The sequence below is a fragment of the Apis cerana genome, linkage group LG11 (genome assembly GCF_029169275.1).
Source record: "Apis cerana isolate GH-2021 linkage group LG11, AcerK_1.0, whole genome shotgun sequence".
NCBI lineage: Eukaryota > Metazoa > Arthropoda > Insecta > Hymenoptera > Apidae > Apis > Apis cerana.
Window position 1 is genome coordinate 1,308,619 of NC_083862.1, and position 26,077 is coordinate 1,334,695.

Below are 26,077 nucleotides of genomic sequence, written 5' to 3' on the forward strand. Positions count from 1 at the left end.
TTTATTGAAAAAGAAAGTTGTTTTTTTAAACAATTTTTAATTTTTTAGAAAAATAAATATTTTTTTCAAAAGTATATTTCATTTTAGAGATTAAAATAATAGATGTAGCGTATTGTAAATTAAATTTTAATTTATAATTTTCCTTTCTTTCCATCATTTCTTTCGATCGAATTCAAAAGCAAAACTTTATTTCATATTATTTCAATTCCAGCAAAATATCAAACGCTTCAAAAATTCCTTCTCTTTAATTTAAAGTGAAACAATCCGTTTCATTTTATCTCATAACATATCATGTTTTATACACCCATATTTTTAACTTAACCTAAGGTAACTAACCTCCAAAACTCACATCAAACAATGAGACGATCCAGAGGTAACGATGCGTGAATACGCGCAGAATTTGAATAATAAAACAGTCTCTGCCAGGCCCAAATGCGTATTAGAGGAAACAGGGAAAAAGCAGGCTTTTGTCCACGTTGTTCGGCGCCATTGCGGCGGACAAACGTTTATTTCCGGCCGAGCTTTGAAAATCAGTAAACTGTGCTTTTTATCGGGGGCATGTGAGCGCTCGAGCAGGGATCAAACGTATCGACCGCAATTCTGCGGTTCTCGTACGAGATCTCGCGTAAGTGATGGGGGGAGGGGGGGAGACGAGCACGACTATGCAGATCACGGATCTAATTACCAGATACGAGCATCGAGGTCCACGAAAATTGGTCATCCGTGAGGCGTCCAATTTATTTTGTGGCCGGATTTCACGCTGTTCCTTCGGTGGATGGATGACGATTTTATTGTTTAGAGTGTGAAAAGATAGATTGAGGAAAGTGTGAAAAAAATTTTTCGTTAATTTATCTTGTAAACATAACCTGCAAAATTTTTTACTTGACTTTGTACAATATAGTAGTAAATATATTTTAATCTAGTTTTCTTTTCAGCTTTGAATAATGAACGATATATATTTTTTTGGACATGTTTGTGATATATTCGATAGTCAATTCGATAGTAATCTGCTTACAATTAATCATTAAAATTAATGGAAAGAGAAATCTTATAAGGAGATTTTTTTAATTGCTCTTTAAGATTTTCTATTAAGTTTGAGCATGATACATTAATAGTGAATGTTATATATAGTTTCTTTACTAAAAATTCTTTAGAGGTAAGAATAGATATAAAAAATAATTAAAAAATAATAAATAAGATATTATGGAAATTAATTTATGCAATAATTTCTAATTCGGTCGTTTCTATCTTTTATCAAGAATTTGCATAAGAATCATAATTTTTCGCTTATGGAATATACACGTTTTATAATACACGTGCGAAGAAGAGAAGTAGTGGCAAAAATGATGACGAGGGTTTTCGTTACGACTTGTGACACACGAACTGATGATTATCGCGAAATTTATATTCAAGTTGGATCAGATAATGTTACAGGAAGCTGTAATCTTCGCCAATCGTTTTTAGAGAAATTAAATAACAATAAATTTATATCGGTATTAATTTTTTTAGATAATAATAAGGGAATTTGAGAAATTCGAAATATTATGGTTCGCTATTGAGACCAGCCAACACCAATCGTTAACAAGATTTGGAAGGTTACGTTGTAGAATTTCATGACTGGATCTGAAGATCCTTTTGTCAAAGCCCAGCTCAAAAGAGGATGCTCTCACTTTGTGGTCTACAAATGGCTACGAAATTTGTGCTCCCCAAAGTACCTCCCCTAGACATGTGTCCAGTTTATATAACAAAAGACTTGAATAACATTTTACTATACACTTTTAACGGATTTGCACAACGGATTTTGAAATTTTTTTTTGTATAAAAAAATTCAGAATTTAGTTGGATTAAAAATATAAGAGAAACGTAAAAATCGTATATTAATGGATTTTAAATTAATAAAATGACAATAATATATTGGAAAATCTTCTCGTTACAAATTCGCAGAGAGAAAATTTTACATGGATAAATATTGATAACGAACGAGAACATAAAAAAGAGTAAATGGAAATAAATAAATCTAAAAAAAAAGAATACAGATTTTTGAACATTAGGACAGAAATAAAAATTATAAACATTTCCAATTATACAATTTTCCCTTTGAAAACTCGCAAACGGGAAATACCAAATTTTACATACGAATAAATGGAATAAATGACGACCACTAAATACATCGAATTCGAACGAGCAGAAAATTTGAAATTAAATAAAGTGGAGATATTTTTAACATCGTTTTAAAGTTTTCGAAATTTTCGAGGAAATCGATGAAAATTTTAATTAACAATATCAAGTTTTTTAAGAATGTCTCTTCAGAGGTAAGCTTCCTTGAATCTCGATCGTTAAAAAGAAAGTTTGGCGAGGAGCAGAAAGAAAGTTTATCGGGTGGATTCGAAACGGTTGTGCGTGGATAACAGGCTTGGAGGCAGGAAGTCGATAAACGAGCGACATCTAGCGCGTTGCTACGCTCGATATTTTCTCTTCCAGCCAGAAAAATGTCGGACCCGATACGAGGGATCGTTTCTCCGTGAGATCGTACGATGATTCCTTCCGACACCCGAGGAAATATCCCTTCTTTCTTTCTCTCTAATATCACTCGAAACGATGAATTTTGTATCGAGTTGGATAGAAATGTAATATCGTAGAACTGATTATTAAACTGTTTCACATTTTTCCTATAAGGAAAATGAGAAGAAAAATGTTTTATTACACAATATGTATAATAATCAAGTTGGATAGAAATTTAATGTTGTAGAGCGTGGTTATTAAATTGTTTCACATTTTTCCTATAAGGAAAATGAGAAGAAAAATGTTTTATTACACAATATGTATAATAATCAAGTTGGATAGAAATTTAATGTTGTAGAGCTTGATTATTAAACTGTTTCACATTTTCCTATAAGGAAAATGAGAAGAAAAATGTTTTATTACACAATATGTATAATAATCAAGTTGGATAGAAATTTAATGTTGTAGAGCTTGATTATTAAACTGTTTCACATTTTCCTATAAGGAAAAATGTTTTATTAGACAATATGTACAATATATATATGCATAATAAAAATATGTATTTGACATACATATTTATAAGTTCTAAAAATTGTTAATACAAACCTTGTTGCATGAAGTATACTTATATACTTTATTTGGTTACATTATAATGAAAAATAATGAATATAAGTATCACAAATTATAAAGTTATCATAGAAGATTTTATATCTTTTTTAGTTCATAATTTTTACAATCATCATCTTGAAATTCCAATTTCCAATTTGAACTCCGTATCCATTCAAGGTTCCATTGAAACAGTGTTAATAACGAGTGTACCCACCAAACCAAGCCAAACCGAATCGGTGATGTTATTACGATTATTAAACCGCGATTATTGGAATGCAAATCGTAGCTGCAAACCTGAATCGACACATCTTGTTTGCCGTACCAAGTTCCAGCTTTAATCGAGCTAATTCGCGATGGCAAACGTATTTCACCATGGTAATAATAATAATAATAATAATAATTCGGGATTAACGCAAGAATCGGTAAATATTTGACTTCCTCGTGGCTTCGCGAGAGAAATCGCTACTTAAACACGGATTTCAACGATAAGAGCTTACTAATGTAATCAGAACTTGAAACAAAGAATTCTTAAGTGATGCTTAACCAGATTCACTCGTTCGAAGAGATTGGATTGTGATGGAAAAATAATGTATGATTTATTTATTTATTAATTTATTAATTTATTAATTGACTCAAAGATTTACAGATTTTTTTTTTATTATGATTTATTAATATATATCTTTCTTTTACATCTACAATATACTACACAGCTATTTTCTTTTCAAGTTAAATAATTCTTTAAATTATTCAACATTTGTAATTTAAGTAATTAGAAAATTTTTCTAATTTATTTATCCTTCATTCCATTAAATATTGAACTGAACTGAATCAAAATTTTCCCAATTCGTTTGTTTTCAATATCTAATAAAATTTATTAATTCCACATATATTTTCAGGAAATATGCAGTTTCGAAAATTCAAACAGCAAAGGTTGGATGTATTCCACACATAGATGAATAAATCGTGTCCAAGTTATGTGGAATAATATGCACGATTGTTGAGCTTTTTGGTTGCAAATGTTTATTGCACGGCCTTTAAACTCGAGTAGTTGATCCCCAATTTGCCAACTTGCCAACTTCTCTTTATTCATATTATATTGCCGTATTAACAGTGACCTCTCTCTCCCTTAACGCCGTTTCGTGCAATTGTTCTTTAATATTTTAAGAGCGGATTGAACGTGGAGGAAGAACACGTGAAACGTTTATAATTTTAATTTTGAATTTGTAAAGAGGTTGAATAGATTTGTGTTATAATATCAGGCTTTGGAAATTGAAGATTGGATAGATTATTTAATAAAATAAAAATTATAATAGAAAAGATATTGATGTGTAAATGGATAATTTAGAGATATTACATTAGATGCCAATTCTTGAATATTGAAAAATTATGATGTGAATAAAAAGAATTCAAAGTATTTTTCTGAAGCTTATTATTTAATATTATTTAATAGAAGTATTATTTAATAGAAGAGCTATTGATGTATAAATGGATAATTAAGCAGAGATGTTACATCAGATGCCAATTCTTGAAAAATTATGATGTGAATAAAAAGAATTGAAAATATTTCAATTTTCTGAAGCTTAGAGTATTATTTAATAGAGGAGCTATTGATGTATAAATGGATAATTAAGCAGAGATATTACATCAGATGCCAATCCTTGAAAAATTATGATGTGAATAAAAAGAATCCAAAGTATTCCAATTTTCTGAAGCTTAGAATATTAAAAGAAATTTCAGGTAAAGTGTTACGCTATTAAACAATTATTAATTAATAGAATTAGAATTTATTGCAAACATCACGAATTTTAATCTCTAATATAAATTAAATTTTAACATTTGAATCAGTCAATTCACATGACGTTTTTAAAATATTGTATCCTTTCAAACCAATTAAATTCTCATTATTGGTAATTTGTAATTAACATCGAGTAAAGGACAATCTCGGCAAATATGCAAATTAGTAATTCAGTGGAAGGATTATGCTTGCAGGCGAACCGCGAAGAGCCATTAGGATTACGCTTATGGTTACGTTTACATCTTCCGTCCATCTGGACAGATATTCTGCACCCATTGTTTGACCCCTTACCTCGAGGTTTGTAGATTAGGATGTAATTGCAGAATATCATTGTTATATCATGACGGTTTATAATTCTGGTGAGAAGAACTTACACATTGCAACTTATACATCATTAATCTGGTAATTTATGATTTGGAAAAGGAAAAGGTATAGTATTTAAAAATTGCAATGAAAAAAATATCTTACTTTTAAACTTTTCATATATACGTTTAATTCTGCTGAAAATTGCCAATAGATGCCAAAATATGTCTGTGTATCAATATTTTAATCTATTAATCTTATTTTATAACAAAAAATTATAGAAATCATTCTCATATCATAAAGGTTTGTAATTCTGGTGAGAAGAATTTACATATTGTAATTTATACATCATTAACTTGATAATTTCTGATTTGGAAAAGGAAAAGGTATAGTATTTAAAAATTGCAATGAAATATCTTAATTTTTAAACTTTCTACATGATATGTACTTTTAACTCTGTTGAAAGTTTCCTGCTAATGTCAAAATCTATGAAGCTGTGTATTTTTCTCTCATCTCATGACAAAAAATAAATTATGAAACAAAGTATGAAACAAAGGAAATGAGTATAACATATTTATAATATAATCACTATATATATACATATATTATAAATCATAAACAAAATTATAAAATTATTTTAATGTTTTCAGATTGAAAATGTCAAACGACGATTATTGTACACACTCATTTCAACACACCTTGGAATTCTCTCAACGTTACCAAAGCAACATTCCATCCTTAAAACTGTTATGAATTCAACGCGATTCAACATTTACATCGAAATAACGCAATATATTTTACACTGTCATCGCTTCTTCGTAATCGAGCACCACCTTGTTTGTCATCGATACAATTATACAAAGATACGGATCTCATCTGTTCTCCAATTAAGAGAGGAAAAAAAAAAAAGAATCTAATCGCATTCTCGTTCTTGCGATCCTTCGAGGTGAGTTAGTTCTCTTCGAGTTTCTAAATCATTCGCGTTTTCCGCCTCGTTGCCGCGAAACTTGGCGGAAACTCTGAGATTTGAGGAACAAATGCGCGCAACAAAAAGTAAAAATTTCGTAATTTCAGAGAATCTCTACGTGGCACGGATGGAAAGAGAGAAAGAAAGAGAGAGAAAGAGATAGATAGAGAGAGAATTAGAAGCTGGTAGGTAATGATGGAAAGTTTAAATATAAAAGTAGAAGGGATGGAAATTTTCTTTTTTTCTTTTTTTGATTTTAGATTGTATCGAGTGGAATAATGAAATTGAAATTTATAATTGAAAAATTTTGGAAACAAATAATTGAAGTTGAGATGCAAAAATCTGTATTAAAGATATTGATATATATACTGGATGTCTTAAAAGAATAATTTATTAAATTTATAATTGTGAAAATAAAAAGATCTGACTGTACTAAAGATATTGACTGCTATACTGTTTTAAAAGAATAATTTATTGAATTGAAATTGAAGTACAAATTTTAAAAATTACCAATTTTCATCGATTTATCCGTACAATTTATCCGTAACAATTGCCATAAAATGATGGGCTGGCTGCTCGATATTGCTCGACTGAGAATAATCGGGGGACTCCTCTTTTGCCTCGATCCGATGGAAACTGGCTAATATGTGCACCCAGTTACCGGAATTACCGGTGGCGTTACTGGTTTCCATGGGAATGCAAGCTTCCGGTTCCCAAGGGAATTAATTATGCCTCGGCCAAAGTGTATCCTCAAAGTAAAAAGCTTTTATGGCTCGCCTGTGTGCCCTTCACGAAATATCTTTGCAAAGACTTTTTTTACTTGAAGCCTTATCACGAGATATTTTTACACCAACGTTCTTTGGAAAAATATTATAGAAAATGGACTGGATATTTATTAACTCAAATATTTGGATCTTTTTACTTTACGTGCCATCGCAATATAAAAATTCAAAGTTTATTCACTTTTTATTTTTCTGCCACGATATTTAGTTTCAATAAATAGATTACGAGGATGAGGAACGTTTAAAATATCCAGAATATGAACGTTGTGTATGATATAAAATATAAAATTTTGTACAAGCGTTTTGAAATTCGATCGAAAAAAAGAAAAAAGGCGTCGTATATTTTTTTTTCACGGTCGTGCCAGAATCGATATCGACAATCTAGATACCATCCTTTTTTCTTTTTCCTAATCGAACAATGAATTAATTCGTTCGCTCGTTTCCACGTGTTGCGAATTCTCTTGCAAAAAAAAAAAAAAATATGAGAAAAGTATTCTCGACTCGCAATTAACGGCGCGGCTCGAGGCAAGTACATTATATGCACGTGGACGGCAATTACCGTAGGAAATTGTTAAAAAATGATTGTTAATTCCCTCGGCCATTCCGCCCGATTTATGCTCCGTGGTTCGCCACTGTTCGAGGAAACAGGTTGGTTTAACGAGTTCTTAGCTTCGCGAGTCGCGTCGTGAAAATGCATTTTCAACGAATAAACGAGCCGCCATTTTTTTTCCCCTTTCTTTTTTTTTTTTCGCTAAATAAAAGTCCGTGACAAGCCTTCTTTTATCCGTTGCAAGTGCAAAGTGAGATCAACGAAAAAGTCCTCCATCTTTTTCTATCACCCGCTTTTTTCGAATTTTTTGTTTTCGTTTCAGTGATTAGATTGCATTGCCTAATCTAGAGAAAATACCTTTCCAATGATTAAGCAATTGTTTCCCTTTTCAAAGTGGAAATTGATAAATCTGATTGAATTGTAAATTCAATTGTCTAAATTTTAGAAGAGCTATGGTAAAAATTGGATAAAATTGGAAAAAAGCAGTTTTAGATCCAATTGACTAAAGAAAAATGGATTAAAGGACACGTAGAATTTCATTTCGTTAAACTTAATTCTATCTCCTCGAATCTAGGGATCCCTGGATTTTAAAAACTTTCATAATTTTACTTAAAACTCAAAATATCTCGATACATTTTGAGAAATAAAAGCAATTACAATTAATCGTCCAAAACTTCGGAATACCGTCTAATCTTGTAAAAAATTTAATCGCTCAAAGGATAAAGATCGATCGATTTCATTTTATATCCATGCTTTTCCAACCGAACCTCTAAATTTTCATGGTGGAAAAATAATCGGCTCATTTTTCCTTTGCCTTTCCATTACGCCGATAATATACACGGTGGACACGAACTCGAGACGTTCCAACGATCGTAAATCACGGGTATTATGCGGCGTTGTCGATTCTTCTCCTTCCTGTCTGGATCGCCATTAACGAGATATTTGATACACGCCCACACAGCCAACAGCAGGATCGTTTTCATGCCTCATTACGGAGTCATGATACAGCCCTATACAGTTTCCATCGTTTTAATCGAGATAATCGGCGTTGTTGTGTGCACGCCTCGAACGTCGGAGAACGTTGTCACCTTGTTCACCTTTTAACGTTAACCGTAAAAAACCGTGTTTCCAGGATTTTTAACGATTTATTATCAAACATCTTCCTGAAATCCCTACCGATTCGAAGAAATAAAATTTTAACTAAGAATACGCGATCGAACCATAATTTGATCTCAACAATTGTTAATTTTTCAATTGAAATAATATTTCAAATGGAGAAATATTCCATTCGAAAAATGATGAACGATCTTCGAGGGGGATTTCGTTTCAAGCGAATAAAATATATCTGTAGTAGGCGAAGGTAGTAGTCTGCGCGGATTAATTTCCACAACTTTTCGAGGAGAGACAGCCTCCTCCTTTGAGCGAGTTTAAGCAACGAGTTTCGTATACATTCGTCGAATACCAGCGCGATTTCCCTGCAAACGGTTCTTCGACCGTTCCCTCGTTTCCGATTTTTCTCTCGAGACCAAACACTGGCCCTGCAATTTCTCTCTTTATTACTCTCCTCGTGCTCCCTCGTTTGATCATTGGGGGACAATAAATTTCCCTCTGCGAATTTATTTTGCAGGAATTATTGTCGTCGAAATTAATTGTCGCGTGGAATTCACTTCCCTTCGCCAATCTACTCTTTTCAAGAATTATAATATTCGTAAGAATATTATTACACGAGACAAATAAGAATATCGATCATTTTGTACTGGGATATTTACATTGGAAAAGTTGGAATGCAGATCCTAACAAAGTTTTTTGTTTTTATTTTTATTTCATCACAATTTGCAATCAGATTTCGTTCCGAATCAGGATTTCACTGAAATCCTGTTCCCGTTCCACGCATTAATCATCCAACGTATCCCTCAAAACTTGGAGCTTAGAGATTGGTGAAAAGATGAAGTTGGCATCGAGTCCGTGGTCTTTCGACGTTACTTCGAGCAGTGGTAACAATTTTGAAAGAGGAGTTAATGCGAGAAGTTCCGGCAGCGAACGCAATTATCCGCCACTGCTCGAGTGCCGTAACTCAACAGACTTTCAACGTGTTCAACGGAAATTGTATTTTCTTCTTCTTCTTTCTCGTTCAACCGTGCCACTTTGTCTATTGGGAGGAGAAGGGAGGGGGAGAAGAGGGTCTCTTGCCTCGAGAGATCGAATCGATAACCGATAATTCTTGGTGAAACTTTGCAGGGAACATCGTATGTACGATTTGTTTCATCTTATGTTTTAACAAATTTCGCGTGGAATTAAAACTAAATAGAAATCTAAAACTTTGTGGCGAAGAACGTGAAAAGGTACGTTTCAAATTAAGATATTTTATAAATTCAAATTACTTTGTGATGTAATGGATAGATAGGTTAGAACAGATTAGATGATTTCTGATTTAAATTAAGGTTAGATTTGGGTCGAGTTTTCATCTTTAAGCCGTCCTTTTGGATAGTACAGGACTATGTGCTACTTCAGGAAAGAGAATTACATTTAACTTTGTTATAATTCAAGAGCAAAATTTCTTGCTTTAACTAAAAGATGATAGCGGAATCTGAATATATGTAATTTGATTACCAATGAGAAGTATACTTTACTATCTGTTGATCCTTGAACAAATGGCTTTGAATTATATAATAATCCTAAGATTTAGGTTAAGTCTTCAGGTTAGAGAAAGTGAATGCTAAAAATAGGTGTCAGAGACAGAGATAATAAACACAAAGGTGTAAGAAATTAAACATGAGAGAAAATATTATGGAGAATAATCTTATCTAAATGTCTTAATGTAAATTTGAATTTAATGGATTGTTTTATAGAGAAAGGAGAAAAATTAAACAAAGGTAAATATCATGGAAAGGCAACAAGGATCTCTTTCGTGTTCAACGAGTGTCCGATTGAAGAGTGCTACGCTAAAGAAAGTTTTAAAAGCATGCCTTTAATTCCATTCAATGCTATAGCTCGCCATGGAATGAACATTGAAAACACAGCCACTGTGAAACTAATGAAATTGATTTGCACCGTTCCTCCCCGAGAATCGACTTGGTAAAGAGTTCAAGCTCTCGAAGACACTGTTTCTTTTAATCTTATTTATTGTACTTGAAACAGAGCTGCCACTTACCACGGATCAAAAAAAAAAAAAAAATTGAACCAATAGGAAGATATACGTATATTTTTAATAATATTGCGAATATCAACGTTACGAAATATTTAACATAAATATCAATAAATAGTTTGTTACGTAATTGATGAAACAAACATTTTAAATTTTATTCTAATTATTTTTATCAAGAATAATTTTTTTTTTTCAGAATAAAAAGATTCGATTCTGAGAGCATCGAACGGTTTATTCATTACGTAATGAGATTACTGCGAAGAGAGATATTGTATCACGAGCTACGTAGTTTCTCCTCGCCTATATCGAACATCTTCGCGGAAACGGAAGTTCGACAAGGCACTGCTCTACTCCCTGCCTCTTCGAGACTACGCATTTTAATGAAGATTATTAAAATGAGATGGAGCTTAAGAAGTTCCGAAACAATATCTTAACGCGACTCGAGTTGCGTGGCGAAGATCAGTGGTTTAAAGCGTGGAAGAGAATCTTTTTCAAAACGAATTTTTATCAAGTAAATAAAATGAAGATTTAAAACGGTAACGGATGGAAAATTCATCTTTTCGTTTCGAAATTTAAGTAAAATTTAAAGTAATCCAATTTTTAATAACATTATCGACAAGAAAAGAATTAGAAAATTTAACCTAACCTAATTTAAATTGAGATATTCTCAAACTCGATTTTTCAGTGTTTTTGGCTTTGAAAAAATTCTGAAATTGCTTATCAAGATATTTAATATGGAATAAAACAAATTATCGTTGAATTAAAGTTGAACAAAACTTTTTTCCAACAATCTAACCTAATTCAACTCGGAACATTTATTCCAAAACTCTTTTTCTTATCTTTTTTTTTGGCTTTGAAAAAACTTTGAAAATACCTTTAATTTTGAATACAAATCATTAAACGAGAGTTTAAAACTTTTTCGATAAAAATAAAACCTCGTTTCCAAGTTATTTGACGATAAAAATTTCCCTTTGATCTTCGGTTATCTACGACAAGAGTTAATGATAAAATAAACAGAACGAAAAAAAGAAAAAAAAAGGTAATTTCAAATTTTTTTATCACCTTCGATCGTAGTTCAATGAACTTTTCACGAAAATCGCTTTTTTTTTTCTATCTCGAAATTTTGCATCGACAACAGGAAATCCTTGGCGAAGAGAAATTCCTTTGCAACAACGTCTGTTTTGGACGACAGGTTTGAAAGAAAAAAAAAAAATTGGAAAGAAGAGAAAATAGAAAAAAAAGTATAAACAGGCGAAGCTTAATTAAATTTCACGAATCGTTTTCATACTACGGCTCGATTCATCAGGTGACTTCGCGCAATCAAACCTCTCTGGCTTTTATGGAAATTTGGCCGAAAACCCTGGTGTTGGACAACTAAATTCGTAACAAATGAAATTTCGAGGATTACAAGCCGCTGAAACGTGAGAAAAATATTAATCCGAATGGAAACATATTTCGCGATAATTACCCGTTTGTCAACAAGCGAATAACAAGAGTGTTGTGTGATTGTGGTTTTCGTACAAGGTATGGAAATTTAACTTTAATTATCAGCTCGTGAAAAATATAATTATTATCGATTTATTTTCTTGTATTATTCGTTGTTTTTTACTTCTCTTTTGTTTTTCTTTTCAGAAGAAAAGAATGAAAAGGAAAAAGGATAAAAATTTCAAGTGAACGAAAATAGAGTAAAATTTTGGAACGAATGGAAAGCTAGACGAGTTTTCTTTCGTACAACCATTCAACGGTTCTCAATTCAATGTTTCTCAAGCAGAGAAAGAAAAATAAAAATTCCGATTATTAAAAATTCAAAAACTCGAATTTAACGGAACAGAAGGTTAGATGATTGATCAGCCGACGTTACGACATAGATTTCCCGTCACTTGTTCGATTCGCAATTCCAAGGTTTCGATTCAAGGGTGCACCGTGTATGCAAATGCGTGACGAGAGAGAAAAAAATGAAAACGAATGATTAGCGACTCCGCATCGAACAATCTCCGAGTTGGCAAGGTCTAAGTTGGCAATTGCATCGACTATGTGTCAAAGCAGATTAATAAAGCAAACGATATCATTTGCATAAAAACCATTCACGTCAAATTCAAAGTGTCAAAAAATGAGCAAATTTAAGTATGAAATTTTATCATAATTGCGATAGAAGAATATATTGCAAATTTGTTTTATATCAAATTCACGATCATTGTCCAAAGAAATTATTTTATGTATAAAGTAAATTTACTTAAAGCCATTTTAGGTTAGGTAGTATAACTAGGTATAACTTGAGTTTCACTTATATTTATGGAATTAAATACTATAATATGTAAGTCTAAGAATATTGTATTTTAAATTGGTTAGTTAGCCAATATTTTCAACATTTCTTGTATTTAACTGATTATTTATTTAAATCCGTGTGACCATGTGATGGTATTCGTGCATAACTTTTGCATTACCGTGATCATATCATCCTTGGATCAATTTTTGTCCAAGAAATTCCATTATTCCACGGTTATATATTGTATCATTGAAAAAGAGAAAATGCCAAAGTTCATTTTTTTTTATTCATTTCCGGTTAACAATCTCGGCATAGCTTTATCGATCATGCGTCACCAGGTTTGATATCTACAATGGAAGAATTAAAATCTCATCAAGCTTAAAGATACGCCTGTGTGAGAATAAATCAGAAAAGAAATTTTTCTCTTAAACTTCCATTCCCTTTCTTCCTTTTTTCTCTTGCTTCTACTTTAAAAGGAGAGCATTTTTCCTCTTTTCTCATTTCTCCCTTTTCCACCTTCATTCGTACGTAATGAATATTGTTCTTTTTTTCTCTCGATACGTCAATTTCGGATCAACTTCTTCACATGTATCAATAATTTTTTCGTACACTTGATAAAAATAAGAAATATTATCGACGTGGAAGGTAAAGTTCGTGAAAAAATATTACAATTTTTATACGCATCGGAAACAAAAGGGGAAATGCATATTCATGATCTTAACTGTCTGTGTCACAAGTGTGCATCACCATTCGCGATAATCGAGACATTGTTACGTGACATTTATAAATCATGATATCGGTGAAACGTTATCTAATACCTTGTGCATCTATTCGTTGTACTATTTTCACATCTACGTGTCGGTAACATTGACAACACGTATAAGCCGAGAATTCTAAGGGATGATTCTTAGAAGCAAGATAAATTGATATCGAAATAATTTTATCGTGTGAATATTTTTGAAAATAAAACTTTGTATCGAACAATAGATAATTTTCTGTGTCAAAGTAAAATTTAGTCATCCAGCAACCAGTAATCGATCTCGATGGATTAAAATATGGGGATTGTTATCATCATTACCGTCATGCGATTTACAAAATTCGCAATTTGATTTCTTTTGCTTCGGCACGAGAGGAAATTAATTTTTCGTTCGTCGATTAATCAATTATATCGATAACTGTGTTAATTAAAGTGCATTGTGTTTATTAAGTTGAAAGATCGATCGAAACTTATAAATAATTCATATGATTCGTACGATTCAGATACACGTGTATGTGAGTGTAAGTGGCATATAATCGTGAACATGTCTATTCAGCTTTTCGAACGGGGATAACAACGGCTCTTCAGATTACCAGAATATCTTGTACGTGGTTGCTTGACTCGAGATGACATTTAAGACGAATAAACGAAGCCGTGAATGGAAATTGTGAATTTTTAAATCGAATCATTATTTGTTTATTCGTATTTATTTAAACTAGTAATTATTTAGAAGATAAAATAAAATATGAATCCCCTGCTGGAGGATAAACAGGTTTGGTTTACAAGTAAATTCATGTCCGTTCTCTTCTCGCGAGGTTATGATTTTTCATTTCATTTTTTAAAATTCGTATTCGAGAGAATTTTGAACGAAAACTCATTTTTTTTTTGCAAACAAATTTTTATCAAAAGATACAATTTTTCAATCTCAATATCTCGCACAATTTACGTACACTTTGTTAATACAAATAACTAATTGTTAAAACAAATTACGTACTATTGTTAATACAAATAATTATCCAATATTATAATAATTTCGTATATCATGATTCATCTTTCTATTCTTTTTTCAAAAAATTATTATATCATTATTGTTATTATTATAAATGAAGTGGTGATTCATGAAAAGCATTATCTAAAATATTGTTTCCAGTGTGAAAATATTTTTTATAAGCTATTGTATTTTAATTGTTCCCAATCATACGTATTTTTCAATCAAAATTTCTAATTTGTTTAAACGTTTAAATGATACGTTTGCAGATATCGTAATAACATGGATGATCAATTTTCGCCACGTGTTAGCATGCTCATCTTTCTCGTATAATTCAACCGTGTCGTGTCGACACACGTGGGGAATTCCCGTGAAAAAAACACGTTTATGCTCATCAGATTGAGAATCTCATTAATAATATAATTCATAAATTCATACGATGACTTTAATATTCAGTGATTTTTACATCAGAGTGATTATCGATATTAATAGTTATTCAATTATGGAAAAAATTAAATAATAACTAAAAAAGGATAATTGTATTTTTTTTCTTCATATCTTCAGAACGAAGTTATAAGGAAATTGTAAATCAATGATTTTTTTAAAGATATAAAAACAAATGATTATTAATGAGACTCTCCTTGCATATAATATTACAAATGATTAAAATTTTCCAAAAAATTCATTTATATATATATAATAACAAGAAAACAATTTATATTATCGATACCATTAAATCGACAAATTCAAACAAAATTTATCTTATTTTTGTTTTCGGATAATTTTGTTTTTATAAAAAAAAAAAAAAAAACAGGAACGAGAAAATATAGCAAATGTATGATATAGACAGAACATCACTGACATCTCGTTCGATTATAAGATTATCAATTTTTCGTATTCACTGTTCGACCAACAGATTAATCCGATTGCAGAGAATTGTCGTTCGACTGTGTTTCAAATCGGGAGCTGTGAATGAATTATTAATAACGGAGAATCGTGGCCGAGCAACATGCGTATTCGATCACTTATTTGAATCATCGTCAACGTGACTATTACCTGATTGAGGATAATTATACCGATGTTGTCTGAAAATAATTACTCATTCGCCGATCTGAGTCGATCGACGAATTTCTTTGAACCCAGTAACATTTCCAATAAGTCAAAATCTTCGTGATTATGCACATGTAGATATTGTTATTTTCATCACTTTTTTTTTAATTAATTCAAAAAATTTCAAGTACTTTTATATATTTTCCAATCTTTCACTATAATAAAAAATTTGCAATTTGAAAATCGTTATCGTAAAAGTAGAATTGTTGTAGCGTATACGTATTAAAATAGATAGGACTAAAAAAAGAATGTTAAGTAAATTTAAAAATAATTTTCAAAAAGAAAAGACTTTTAAATTAAATAAAATAAACCGATGATAATAAAATCCGTATGAAATGGGTTTCTGGATTTGTTGTATGTGTAAAAATGTAAATTGAAAAGATTGCTTTATAATTCTTTAAAGGACACTAGATTGCAATTCACTAGAATTTAGGGACACTAGAAAAAATATTCCAAATATATCAATATCTCTAAAATTATCTAGATTAATAAACGCTAATAGTAACTTTCACTAATAATTGTCGAGAAATTTATTCTTAAAAATATTTTTACTCTGATACATATAGATACCTCATTCTTCGAAAACGGATGTTCTTTGTTACAGTCTTCGTTGCAATTTCATAGAAAAAGCCAGAATGAAGGGAAGTTTTTGAAATCGTTTAAACGAATCGATTGTACGATTGGAGATTACCATATGATGTAATGAGTATAAACAAAGCTGGATTTGTGAAAGAACAGTTCATAAAGTATGAAAACCGGGAAAAGTGTATAAAGTGTATACATGTATACAGATGTATACACGCATAATTGCAGAGAGAAACAGCTATTCGAGTCGAGTGTTTGATTAACGAGCTTGCATCGCGCATGCGCGCGTACCGCGTGCATTTAACCGAGTTATGTAAATTATCGGAGAAGCACTCGGTCGTATCGGTAACATGAAAAGGAAACGAATTTGTTTTATCGATCGAGCTGAAAATGAAAATGCGAAGAATGAGATGAATTTGTTTGCGAGATATTACAAGACGAAATTCTTCTTTTCCATATTGCTCGTTTTGAAATAAATAAGCAGATTGGATTATCCTTGTAATTCGATTGATTAAATTCTTTATGGAAATTGCATTATTCGTTTCAGTATTTGTAAAATTATGATACTTTTTTTAAATATTTATAGGGAAAATAATATTTTATTTATAAAATTTTGCCCTCCATTAATTGTTCGGATTAAGCAGTTTTTTTTTTACTGGTTTTATCGGAATTTATAATATATTTTAATATGAAATTATAAAAATAACATTTAATAGCATGTTTTATCTTCCATTTAGAATAAATGATAGATTATCTTATTAAGTGGATTGAAATTTTTAAATGTTTTAAAATTACACAAGATTACAATTTGATCAATAAGATATAAAAAGAATATCTATATATCTTTTGTAAAATCCATCTCGACTCGATTAACACGAAATGTGTTAATTAATCAATTATTACGAAGGTCCATCTTATCGTTAATTAAAAAACAATTATCATCGTTAAATCAAATTTTCTTGTTTATTAATTTTAACCATTTTTTTTTAATTTTACAAACATTCTTCGCGTAATTCAATAGTATATTTTTAACGAATGATAAATAGATTAAACTAAGTTTTAGTAGAGTGAAGAGAGTGCTACATTTCCTTACGTCAAATTCCAACTGTTTCGAAATTCACAAATTCTTTTTCACTTTTAGAAATATTTTAAGGATTTCGTAGTAACTGGTCAATATCACGTAGCAGATCATTGAACTTGTTTCTTATCAACTGCTATATAATGCTGAAAAAATGCATTCGTCGAGAACGAGATATTTTATCTAAAAACTGACTTTAAACATTTTTTTAAATTATTTATATATGTTTATCCTTTTTTCATCATACTTACATTATCAAAATTTACCTTCCATCGCATTGTATTTCTATGCATTACAAGAAAGAATTGTAAAATTTAAAAAAAAATTAAATTAGAAGATTACATTTCATAAATAAATTTTCACCTGTATTAGAAAAAAACCTATGTTGTAGTTCAAAAAAAAAATCCAAAAATTGTGATAATGAGTAAATACGTGATAAGTAAGTATCGATAAAAAAATACAAAGAAGAGATTTCATCGATAAAATATCCTAAATATCGATATCCTAATATTCGCAATATAGAACGTGCTATACGTGCGATATTTAAAGAAATAAAAAAAACAGATATATATAAACGAAGGTAATTTCGAAGCTTTTCGAAGCTCGATACTCGTAGCGACGAAATTTCGTGCTAAAATTTGCTTTCTCCGTGTCGTAGTTGGTGGCTGCAGTGAGATAACTGGCACCGAGATTTGTTAAACAAACTTTCCCACGCAAGATGACGCATGATGGGAGGAAACAGACGAGCAGCAACGAACTCTTTCATGTCGGAAAGGAGATAACCGCTGCAACGTGCAAATGTCTGCGCTGGAAGGATCTAGATACCGGGGAATCGATGCCGCCATTCATAAAACGAGACGAAAGAATCCTTGGAAATTAAAAAAAGAAATGAAACTCGATGAATTCATTTCTCGGAACGTATATATATTTCCAATGATTTCGATAAGACCGAGACAGATTTTCGAATCTGGGAATTGAAATTTTGGGACGAAAATTGGGATTAAAAGATTAAGAAAGGTAGGGAAATATTTTACTATCGCGCGATATAAATGCAAATATTATTTCACGCAATTTCACGGAATATTCTATTTACTTTCCCGTTCGAATTTCACACAGGACGCACGCGACGAACGAATAAGCGATTTCCCATTTTCCATTCTGCTATTCTATCTGAAAATAATTTTCTATTTTAGAATTTCTTAAAATTCTGATCAAACAGATTTGAATGCAGATTTCCACGACGCTCGATACTTCCTTCGATCACACGGATGAAATTCGATGGCACCCATAGATTTCTCGGTCAATATGTTTATGCGCCTCGTTGAACGCAAGTTTGCTTTTCACTCACGTTGCGCCACCATTCACGGCGAATATCGTGAAACATAAACAACGGGTATAAGCAAGCGATATATACTCGATCTTTTTTCTCGTGTTATTTTTAGCGAGATCGTTTCAAGTTTATCTCTCTTTGGCCGAGCTCTTTGCCTCGGTTGTTTAATTGTACATTCGCTTGGTGTGTCGAGCTTCGAAAACTCGAGTGGCCTTCGTTAAAACTGACATAATTAAACATAATTGAACCTATATACATTGTGCTTAATGTTGCGAAAGTTGCTCGATTTTGTTTCGTTACTTTCCTCGAATTAACATTATTCTTTCAAAATGTTATTTGTGTATATTTTAAACCGTCGAATTATTAACAAATGTTGAGTGAGATTCAATGGATAATTGCAATATAATTTGAAATTTCGTTGATTTCTCAATTTTTTTCCTTACTCAGATTAGATTATTTCTTGCACGATGTTTAAGCGTATCACAAAGTTTCATCATATTAATATATTTACGGTTATATTAAAAATCGTTCGATTTAAATTACGAATTAATTTTTTCCATCATCAACGATAGATTCACTTACTGGAATTCAAAATTCCCGCTTTCCACTGACTCGTTCAATATATATCACAAAATTTTAATTTTAATTTTTTTTTTCATCACACTCAAATACAACGACAGATAACTTCACTCAAGTAGAATACGAAATTCCCTATATCGAGCCACAAAATTTTAATTAATATACGTATGGCATCACAAAATCGTCATCTACATTCAATTATAGCATTATTCAAAGATCAATTATACCAGCAGAAATTTCGAAATTTCTCTCTTCTATTTTAATTAAAAAATTTATTTAAAATTTTACACTATCGCTAAATTAATATCGTTAAAATTCGTTCAAAGACGAATAACAATAGACAATTAATTTCTTTCAATTAATGATCGATCAACGTACAATTTTAAAATATCGAGTTTCACTTGTATCATATAACCGCGTAAGATCGACGGAAAATACATCGAAAGGGACAACTTCACTTTGGTTCAAGAGTCTCCCGCACGGTAGAGAAATGTCGGTGGAAAGCGGGGGGGAAGGGAGGGGGAAGAATCAGAGTGATCTGGCAGGGGAATAATAACGAGGCGGACGACACGAAGCGAAGTCAGAGAGCGGACGAGGCTTTATAAATCGCGAGGATGTTCGCCAGCGCCGAACCAGTGACACCTCGGCCGCGATCGATCGTGCTAGTGGTACACGGACCGTTCCACGACCACGTGCTCGCGATACAACATCCGCGAGTATCGATTTCCCTTCGAAATTCGAGAATTGTCTCGATTCTTTAAAGCTCTATATTGTTCGTACGTAGAGTGGACAAGTATACGGTATATATACATATGCGGGAAAAGTGCTTATACCACTCGGTATAAGGTTTTTCGAAAAAGAGTGGTGTTTGTTATAATTGGGAGAATATTTGGAGAATATTTTCGTCTTTAATGTGAGTGATTAATCGAATACGTGTTATTCGACTGCGGATGTTTATGCACTCGTGCATTGAAATTTAAACGTGAAAAAAATGCACCAATATTAATATTATAGTAATTTATATTTGTGTTGTTATCGGATGATTGTACGTTTATAATGAGAAATTTGGAATCGAGCTTTTTTAACCGTGCTTGTAATTTTACTTTGCATAAACATTCGTAGATCGATTATTTACATTTATTTTTAGTTTATTGAGTAGCTAGTTGTGACTTTTTAATTTTTTAATTTAGGATTATTTTATTTTATTCTTATTAAAATATATATCAAGTTATTATGTACAGTAAATGTTTGCAATTTCAAAGTGAAAAATTATATTTTGTTTCAAGACTATTATTAATGATTAATATTTTTTGATTTCATGCTGATTTTTGACAAATTTCACTATCGATCACCGTTATTTTGTTAAATTATATATGAAATAATTTTTTTTTTTAATTTCGTGACAATTATTTTTTATCATGTCAAATATAGATATTCGCAAAAATGATTATTTTACAGCATGTATAATATAATATTAATAGTTTAAAAAAATACAATATATTTACATAATCGTGATATATTTATATTTTACAAATTTTTTGTATTATATATATATATATATATATATATATATATATTTTATTCAACAAAATATTAAATTTTATCACGTATCACTATTGATCGAAATCCCTCCTTTCCAAGATTTCTTTTAAAAGTTTGTTCAATTACACATTATTTCCGTGAAAATACTCGTATTTAATTGCACAAAATAAAGTGCAGTTACCCAGAAATTTCGTTTTTTCATTCATTCACGTATCGTTTTCATAGAAACGATAATATAAATTGACAAGTTGGAAAAACCGACCAATTATTCATCAGTTTTATACGCATTCCAATTAGGTATGTTTACAATAATACGTCAATAATACGACTCTTATTGGATTTAAACACAGAATTAATATTAGTAATACAGAAAAACTCATTCCAGAAATTGTGTTTGTGTTATCATAGGAATCCAGTTAGTCGTATGAATTACAGTTAGTCAGAGAGAAATCTTCGTATGCAAATTCGATTAATAAGTGTGTTATCAAAACAGTAATTCTGTTCTGTATGAAATATTTAGATTATGTGAGTATGTATTATATGCATATACGTAATTATAGTGAAAAATTTTAAAGTTTCGATATTATTTTTTTTTCCAAAATTTCGAATTTTGATAATTTTCTAATATAAATTTTGTAAGGTGAAGATGTAAATCGATAATTAATACGAAGGATAATAATGATCCTGTTGAATTTGAAAATCTTTCAAGAAGATACATTTTCAATATTATTTTAAATGTGATCTCATAAATTTTAGTGCTCTATATTATTTATCCTGTTATAAAAAAATATTATTATTATATAAAATTATACAAAACAAATTTTTTTGCATATATCCAAATAAATTATCATTTATCAAATTTTCCAAAAAATATTTTGTTATAGAATAAATTTGAAATATGATTGAATGTTTTATATGTGTGTGTGTGTGTACACAAATTAATTATTTAACCATATAATATCTAGTTTTAAAATATCACTGTCATATTTAAAAATCTTCTTCTTTTAAAAGGTTTTAAAAGGAATTACAAAACCTTGAATAATTCCTCTCTATCTCATTCATTATTTCTATAATTTAGTCGTAGATAGTGAGAAAATTAATCATTAAAAATATAAATATAAAATATCGACTTAGGCCGTCGTATCAGTCGTTTACATATAAATGAGATTACTTTCCAATCATTCATTCAAATATAATTTCCAAGACATTCGAAGAACGTTCCAACACTTATCTATATATAAACGCTGTTTATTTTTGAATCCTTTACGATACTTGGCAAAACAGTTATTTTAACTGTATTATAATTTTTTTTAAGATTCGTTTTACGTAAATAGCTTGAAAATTAATTATTTATCATGTAATAAGTTTATTATTTACTTAATAATAATTGTTTAAATAATGTCTCGATAATTTTAATTATTTTACCATAAATAGATATTTATTTCGATTATTTTGATCATTCGATTTTTCATAATTTCATATCGAATTTTAGTTATTAATTTATCATGCAAATTTATTTTTCTATTTCTGGTAAAATTCGTAAAGATATAAATTGTAAATATACAAATAATATTATTTCAAATTGAATACAAAGGCATTGGTAATTAAAATTGCATATTAAGTAACGTAAATTGAGAAAGTTCAATTAGCTTAAAAGATGAAAATAATTAACTGTAAATCGTTTGTTATTTGCGCTAACAAATTACCATCATCGAATAATTAAATATTCTTACATTCCAATTAATTTCATTATTTTATCACGTGTTAGTTAATTTCTGATTAATGAATCACTTAATTAGAACGAGTCATACATCTTCTGTCGAGTAAAAAAGAAGAAATCTTCAACGGTATAATAAGAATTACTATGATTATACTGGCATAATGGATATATTTGGAAAGTGCAAGTGTTTTATCAGCGAATGACGACACTTCTTTCTTTTTCTTACGTACATTTTTTTACGAAAATTTCCTCCAGATTTTTACCCGCAAAATTGAGACGATAATCGATGATTCTTTCATAGAAGAAAATGATAAAAAATGACTCAAAAGAAATATAAATCACGATTGATAATGATTTTTCTTCTCACAAAATGGAAACGATTAGATAAAAAGGGGGACATCGAGCAGAATTAAGATTATTCATATAATAGGCAAGTGGCAAAGATTACGTTGATACAACGTAGATGATTGGAATAATTACTTTAACGTGTCCTTCTATCGTTTCATTTCTTAATTTATAAATCAATTTTCCTGCCCGCGAAATACAAATTTCCATGCAACAATTTTCCTGCAAGAAAACAACTTCCGGAAACCAAACCCTCGATCAACACATCCGCGCTTAGTCCCCAAACTCGTTAAAACTTGGCTATATTCGTTTATGAAACAACAAAATTCAAGTAACACCTCGTTTGAAATGAAATTTCACTCCAAACACATGATGTTTATTCAAATATAGGTATTTGAACGTCCAAAGTATCGTAAAATATTTTCCATATAGGAGGATTTTAATTATTAATACACGATTATTAATGCAGAGAAGTAAAGTGTTTTTCATTTTTAACTAGGAAGAAAAATATAATTTTGATAAGACACAATTATACGTTCTGTGACTAAAATTTTTACGCCTCGATCTATTTAAATTGAGAACCACTGTTTTATATAATTATGCGCGCTTTGCTATCTGCTCTCTATAGCTTTCCTTTTAATTCTTTGCGAATTATTTCTATTTCGCTTTTTCTATATTCTTCACGAGTCATAGGTTGAGAATCACTGCTCTATATTATTCGTGTCTCCTTTACTATTTTCCATTATTTACTTTCGACCCACTAAGATCATTTCTATTTCACTTTGTAATTTTTTATCTTCTTCGTGATTTCTCGATTTTGCGATATTTAAGTTCAAATAATTGCCGCTAGGGGGACAGGCGAATATTGGGATTCGTTTAGTCTCATGCTCGCTTTTGTGAATCCTTTGAGTGGCAATGTACCTATGGACTTAAGTCAAACGTTTTTCTAAGAGAATTAATTAGTCATGCTCTTTCTGTTACACATGCAAGTTGAAATAATTGTCTGTGGATTGTCTCAAGAGTTCCATCTTAGCTTTCATTATTGAATTCAGTATGGATAGATCTTAAGACTAATGTAAATATTCATTCATTCATGAATAAATATTGTTCACAAACAATGTACAACTTGTTCGTCAACAATATAAGTCAATAGTTGTCCCTAGATTATTTCTATGTGAAAATCAGTGTTTAATATTATTTAGATTTATCATTAGATATCTTCTTCATCAAGTGATCACTTATTCTTCAAATACAAGTTTCATATCTACAGTTTCTCAATATCTGTGAATATTTGTACCGATGGATCCGACTGATTTTTGTAAATTAGCATTTCGTATAATCTAAAATATAAATTTCTATTGTCACATCTCACGATATTGAAACTTGACCTTGTTTTCTTCGTTTCTTCATCTTTCTCACAAATGTTTCCAACATCCAAAACCATTATTAATAATTTTTTACATTTACTATTTAACCAAAATGCTCAAAATTCCATTAAAACCAACCATAATTCGTGATCAGGTATTTTATTTCATTGAACACGTATCATATCCACTTCACAATCATTCGTCGGTAAAACCTTTTTCCCTTAACCTCTTCAATTCAACTTAAAATAATTTTAAATAAATAAAAAAATTAACGTACACATACGCATCAATCAGAAAAGATTATAACATGTACAGAGACGCACTCTTCAAGTGTATAAAATCGCGGCACAAGGTAATGAGCCTGTTCGTTCCAAAAGATTTGCAGCGCGCAGAACAGGGTTACGGAAAGCCCGACACGAACGTTGGCTGTCGTCTCATCGATCGTGGCAAATTGGATTGCCGCTAAAACGGCGGGGCTATCTTATGGCTTATAGGGATATAGTGTCCAGTGCCAGTGGGAACTGTGCAAAGTTCCAGTAACGAGAGTGAATTCTGACGTTCTACGCGTGCATCTTCGTCCAAGGGGGAAACGCGATTATCGACCATCGGTATATGGCGCATGCAACCGGCCGTTTATCGTGATTAACGAAAGTCAACGTAGTCTAACGAGACCACGAACGACCGGCCTCGGTCACGTGCGCACGTGAATCACTTCTGCTTGCACACACAGCCGACTGAATTGTGAGAATGCGGCATTGTTAGAGTCGATGGAAGAGGAATGTAGGTGACTTGTGTAAACTTGGCCAGTTGCGAGGTGTAGAGTAAAGGCATTGATAACGTTCGAGGTCGGATGGAAAGGTTATGATGTAAGTAGGTAATTCAGTAGTTGGTATTCGTTTTTCTTAATTTTGATTTTGTTTTAATGGTGCTTTAGAGACTTTAATTCGAATTAACTCAAATATCAATCCGTGTATAAATAGAATATTTTATGATGGAACAGTTATCGTGTAAGTATGTTTTTTAGGGATTTAGATGTCTTTTTTGGTTTCGTTTCTTTTTTAATTTTAGATGAGACGACAATGAAAAATATTGAGCGTTAATGAAATTTTTTCCTGGTATAATTTAAATTAATTCAAATATTGTTATATATAGTTTGTAAATGATGAAAATTATCGTAGATTTTTCAGGAATCGATGGCTGTTGTTTTTGAGTATCAATAGAGATAGAACAGTTTGAATATCAACAGTATAATTTAAACTAGGTTAAGAATATTTTTTTTTTCTTCTGTGACGATTAAAAAGTATATATTTTTATTTTTCGTATTTTGAATCACAACACTTGAAAACCGATTTATAATGGAAGTTAAAATGTATTTGGTGTACAACTCTAATCGAGATCTTGTCGTTTTCAGTGGATACATTTATCGATTAAGTGTATATTCGTGTTTACAAAAAAATAGATGACTATATTGACGTTTGCACGTGCAATTAAGTTATATAATTATTAACATGTTTACTTGCTTGAATCTTTGGAATTATTACTCATATATACTTATATTTCTAAGAAAAATGGTAAAATATTTATGCCTCATCCATACTTATGGACATTATCCATACAAATTTATACATTCTTATTAATATTATTATTAGGGTAATTCAAATAAATTTTAAATTTATTTTAAAAATATTACATATATATATTATTTCTCTTCAAATATTTAACAATAGCACGTATTTCATTTTACATTTGGAAATTTC

The 26,077-nt window shown here is 30.6% G+C and overlaps 2 protein-coding genes and 2 long non-coding RNA genes across 12 annotated transcripts in view; 3 read left to right on the plus strand and 1 right to left on the minus strand.

Annotated features, from left to right (window-relative positions):
• The window catches only part of LOC107998516 (uncharacterized), a 115,715-nt gene that overhangs the window by 19,460 nt on the left and 70,178 nt on the right, over positions 1-26,077 (minus strand). The gene's annotated exons all lie outside the window — the stretch shown is intronic.
• On the plus strand, positions 634-6,622 carry LOC107998517 (uncharacterized). 3 transcript variants are annotated; one of them, XR_009831755.1, is made up of 6 exons: positions 657-1,156; positions 1,260-3,700; positions 4,008-5,752; positions 5,860-6,155; positions 6,284-6,361; positions 6,437-6,622. It is a non-coding gene; the product is annotated as an uncharacterized LOC107998517 (long non-coding RNA). The 3 variants fall into 3 exon arrangements; XR_009831753.1 differs by having other exon boundaries at positions 4,008-4,848; positions 5,101-6,155; XR_009831754.1 differs by having other exon boundaries at positions 634-1,156; positions 4,008-6,155.
• LOC107998523 (uncharacterized) lies at positions 9,695-13,409 on the plus strand. The gene is made up of 5 exons (XR_003697863.2): positions 9,695-9,850; positions 10,358-10,583; positions 10,850-11,692; positions 11,792-12,177; positions 12,286-13,409. It is a non-coding gene; the product is annotated as an uncharacterized LOC107998523 (long non-coding RNA).
• LOC107998511 (trichohyalin) overlaps positions 18,926-26,077 on the plus strand; it is a 55,410-nt gene continuing 48,258 nt past the window's right edge. The window contains exon 1 of one of the 6 annotated variants that reach the window (XM_062081272.1): positions 18,926-20,259. In XM_062081272.1, coding sequence (XP_061937256.1) covers positions 20,258-20,259 — 2 coding nt within the window. In that variant the 5' untranslated portion in view covers positions 18,926-20,257. Of the gene's footprint in view, positions 20,260-24,966; positions 25,187-26,077 lie in introns of those variants that run through there. The other 5 variants (XM_062081274.1, XM_062081282.1, XM_062081273.1 and 2 more) reach the window with 5 other exon arrangements.